Below are 4,322 nucleotides of genomic sequence, written 5' to 3' on the forward strand. Positions count from 1 at the left end.
ATGTCTGCGTACTGTGTGTGTGTGTGCGCATGTCTGCGTACTGTGTGTGTGCGTACTGTGTGTGTGCGCGCATGTCTGCGTACTGTGTGTGTGTGCGCATGTCTGCGTACTGTGTGTGTGTGCGCATGTCTGCGTACTGTGTGTGTGTGCGCATGTCTGCGTACTGTGTGTCTGCGTACTGTGTGTGTGCGCGCATGTCTGCGTACTGTGTGTGTGTGTGTGCGCATGTCTGCGTACTGTGTGTGTGTGTGTGTGCGCATGTCTGCGTACTGTGTGTGTGTGTGTGTGTGTGTGTGTGTGTGTGTGTGTGTAAAGGATGAGGGGGCAGGCTGGGCCCCGTGTTGTATACCTATATTTCTCTGCGGTATCTGTGCATCATGAATCATGGTATGTGTTAAAGGGGCCCACTGAGACTCTTTCGCCCGAGGGCCACGAAAACCTGGAGCCGGCCCTGATCAGGTAGCACCATAGAGCCGCTCGATGATGGAGGCTGACATCACTGACATCCAGGGTTGGACGGACCCACCAGAGAACAGGAGAAACTTCCGGTGGGCCCTGTCTTCTCCTTCAGGAGAGTTCATAGTACAAACCTTGCAGCAGCTATGGGACTCTTGAGCGAGGAAGAAAAGTGGGCCCTCAGAATCAAATCCTCTGGTGGGCCCAATGTTCTTCAGTCTGACCCTGCTGACATCACAAGTCATGTGGATTATGTCATCACTGTCTTTTTCATCATTGCGATAGTGACAGTAGTATTGTATACCCTCTCGCTTTGTTAGTTTGCTATGACTGAGCCATTTCCTATGTCTCCAGCATCTTGCTCAGATCGGAGACCCACAGCGACATTCGATCTTCCCGTCTGGAGATCTCACTGCGCATTTTCTGCTCTACAACCAGATGATCTTTTTATGTTTGCAAGCAGATGGATCATTTTCTTTGCAGCAATGGCCTCTCCCTCTTCAGGAAAAGCCGTATTATTTCAGAAGCTTCTTTCTTATCGAATGATACGAGGACTCAATCAGAGAGTGATTCACTGACGTAGGGGCGTAAGATGTTCCTGACACATGGAGGTCTCACTCAAGAAAAAACTTCATGGTTGGTACAAGAGTCCTACAAGAAAGAAGGAAGATCTACGTCTTCTCCCGAGGCGGCCATGTTTTTTAGTCTGTATCACATCCACAAGTCCGGCCCGACCATGGATGTATGAAACTATGCATCGTATCGTTGTTAGTTGGGGCTTTAATACAGATCAGAAAATATGGCTGCTACACAGAGTGTGAATTAGTCCTGATACTGCGGATGCTCGCAGAAGTTTCTACAACCTATCGAAGACATTGATACGAATTTTGAATCTTTTTATTGTGTGAGGCATAGAAATGTGTAACAATTGAACGATTACATTGGATCGTAATAAATGATCGTCTTCACACTATAATGCCAAATCTCACAGAATCAAGGCAGAAAATCTTGAAGGATGGGTTCAGGGCCGCGGACTCCACCACTTGGGGTCCTTCAGAGGCCATGAGGGTGTTAATGTTGGTAAGGGCACCTACTATGAAGAACATATTTGGGCGCTCTAGCCGTAGTGTTCCTGGTGAATTGCCGCTGCCTCCGCAGCCCATTATAGCCCTACATCTGGCAAGAGGCAGCGTCACCAATGAGCAAAGACTCCACTGCCACCTGCTGGCAGAATATGGCATATATCTAAAATAACATACAGTATTATTAACCGCCTCTAGAGCCTGAAACCTGTAGCATTAGAGTGACCATCGTTTTAATTCAATAAATGACTAATAAAGCGTAAAAATAAGCAGCTTTGTAAAATATCTTATCAGAGAAATCTGCTTCTTTCTCCTCCTGGACTGATCTTCACTCTCAAGTCAATCATAAAATGTCTAAAATCAGTATTCAGTGAAGATAAATGTTCCGAATACTGAGATAGGAGATGACAATTGGTGCTTTTAAATGTCTAAGGAGTAGGGAGGAGCTAGAGGCCGAGACAGACATTCTGCTGCAAGTTCTCCTGACACATCAGTTATGGTTCTCCATAGAACTTTATAAGCACTAACTGACATCTCTTATCTCAGTAAAGGGAGAATCTGTATTCACTGGAAACACATTTTACCCATGAATTGAGAATGAATGATCAGAAGGGGACATTTTTTTTTTGATGTATTATGAAGTTTCTTATTTTCTATTGATTTATGAAAAAAAAAATAAAACTGAGATCACCGTTTAAGGTCAGTTGATAACCGAAAAAAAACAGGAAACCAACCGTTTAGTGCATATTTTACATATTAGTGATCGTTATATTTGTCAAGTCTCCTCACTGCCTCTCCTGCTCCAGTAAAAGGGCCCAAGGCGGCACATAGACGTGATAACTTTTTGCACTGTTTATGGTTCTTAACCGGCAGCTACCTGAGAACAATAGCCTGGTTTAAGACTCGTTAATGATTCTGAGGCAAGAGTCTGGGAATATATAAAAGGCGAGGTGCAGCGGCTCGGAGAAGGAGGCGGTGAAGGTATGTAACTGCCTTATGGGGTCACACGCCTGAACGAAGGACAAACGCCCGGCCTCATAATCCAAATAGATCCCCACAACCCGCACCTGAGGGTGGGATAACAGTTGTTTGTGGGTATTGTTGTGACGTGCCGTAAAAAAGTAATTTGCACATAAAGCCCAAGACTTGTCATTATACCCAAGGAACGATTCGTTACCCACAACCCTCCTCTGAAGACTTTCCCCGGCCACCCCTATCAGCCATCTCTCCGCCTGGCTCACGTCCACCTCCCAGTAATGTCTCCCGGAGGAGAAGCTGCAGGAACTAAAGACTTGACGGGACTTGAACCTCTTGGGCCCATCGGGTCTGTTCTGTGACGTAGAAGAATAAGAAGCAGATCTGAGATCTCGTGATATAATGATGTTATTCTGAGCCGTGTCTATATCCAGTAATATGTCCGATTTCTCAAGCTCTGGGAACTCTCTCTTTATCCTCATAAACATGTCGTCTGAAAAGCGTGCAAGTCCCCGGTGTAATATCTGGGAGACTGATATGTGGTTCTGAGTCCCAATGTTCTTCACCTCACCGATGACATTGGGGGTCCTGTGACTGATCCCACCCCTTCTGTTCAGCTCAGTCATGAAGGCGAGAGGGTCGTGGACCTTACACAACTCCTCGGCCTGATGGATCTTAATTGCGAGCTCGTATCTTTGCTTCTCGAGTTGTTGGATTAAGTTGCTGATTGGCAACAAGACTTGATTTTCCTGCCTGGAGATCTCATGAAGGACTTTTCTCTCCAACACGCTCAGTTGATTCCTGAGGTCTTTGAACAAGTAGTGGACTCTCTTAGTGATCTCGGTGAACCTCATCTTCTCATCCTTCCTATGATCCTGTAGGTTGTGGACTGTCTTCTCAATGTCCTCCTGCTCAGAGTTTAGTTTCTCCATGATGTTCTCCAGTTTTTCCTTCTCTTTCTGAAAGGCCACATCCAATAGTGCCGTATCATGACCCTTATGGTCTCCGACAACCCAGCAGGACACACAGAGACAGGCGCCGTCTATAGGGCAGTAGTATTTCAGCACTTCTTTGTGTGTGGAGCATTTTCTTTCCTCCAGGGTAACAGTGGGGTCAACTAAGGTATGTTCTGGTGACTTACTGTGTCTGGTCAGGTGCTTTTCACAAAAAGACGCCTCACACTGCAGACATGTCCTTACAGCCAGGGCAGGAGAATCACAGTAAGTGCAGAAGATTCTGGTCGCCTCCATATCAGGCTGAGTAGATGAGAAACGCTCCACTATGTTCCTCAGCTTCCGGTTCTTCTCCAGGGCCGGACGCTCCGGATATTCTGCTCTGCAGTCAGGACAGGAATACCCTCCAGCCGCCTCCTGGGCATCCAGCACACTCACAATACACGAGCGGCAGAAGTTGTGTCCACATCTCAGGGATACGGGATCTGTATAGAGGCTCAGGCAGATGGAGCAGTTCAGCTCGTCCCTCAGCTCAGCAGACGCCATTGTGGTGGGAAAGAGCAGGAACCGAAAGTGAAAAAGTTTCTTTCCATAAGAGGCGGAGAGTTTCTCCAGAGAAATTAACCCCTGGAATTTTGTTATGTTTGCTGTCACGTTCAAACTACCGTTCATTTATCCATAATCACCTAATAGACCAAAAACGTTGAAGTTTCTTCCATTTGGATCAGAAACTCCTATTCAGGAGTGTTAGCCAAAGTAAGTAAAAAAAATATTCTGACAAGACAAAAAAAAAAAAACTTTTAAAAATATAAAAATGTCAAACAAAAAGGCATAAACCACAGAAAATAAATACAGC

At 45.8% G+C, this 4,322-nt stretch overlaps 1 protein-coding gene across 1 annotated transcript; it reads right to left on the reverse strand.

Annotated features, from left to right (window-relative positions):
- Window positions 1–1,364: 1,364 nt before the first annotated feature.
- On the reverse strand, window positions 1,365–4,038 carry LOC141162453 (E3 ubiquitin/ISG15 ligase TRIM25-like). Its single transcript, XM_073648590.1, has one exon. It carries the CDS (start codon window positions 4,010–4,012, stop codon window positions 2,435–2,437), a length of 1,578 nt encoding a protein of 525 aa, XP_073504691.1. The 5' UTR covers window positions 4,013–4,038; the 3' UTR covers window positions 1,365–2,434.
- Between the last annotated feature and the right edge of the window lie 284 nt (window positions 4,039–4,322).

Source organism: Phyllobates terribilis, unplaced genomic scaffold (genome assembly GCF_046119375.1).
Source record: "Phyllobates terribilis strain yellow unplaced genomic scaffold, ASM4611937v1 Scaffold_9__5_contigs__length_417890890, whole genome shotgun sequence".
Classification (NCBI taxonomy): Eukaryota; Metazoa; Chordata; class Amphibia; order Anura; family Dendrobatidae; genus Phyllobates; species Phyllobates terribilis.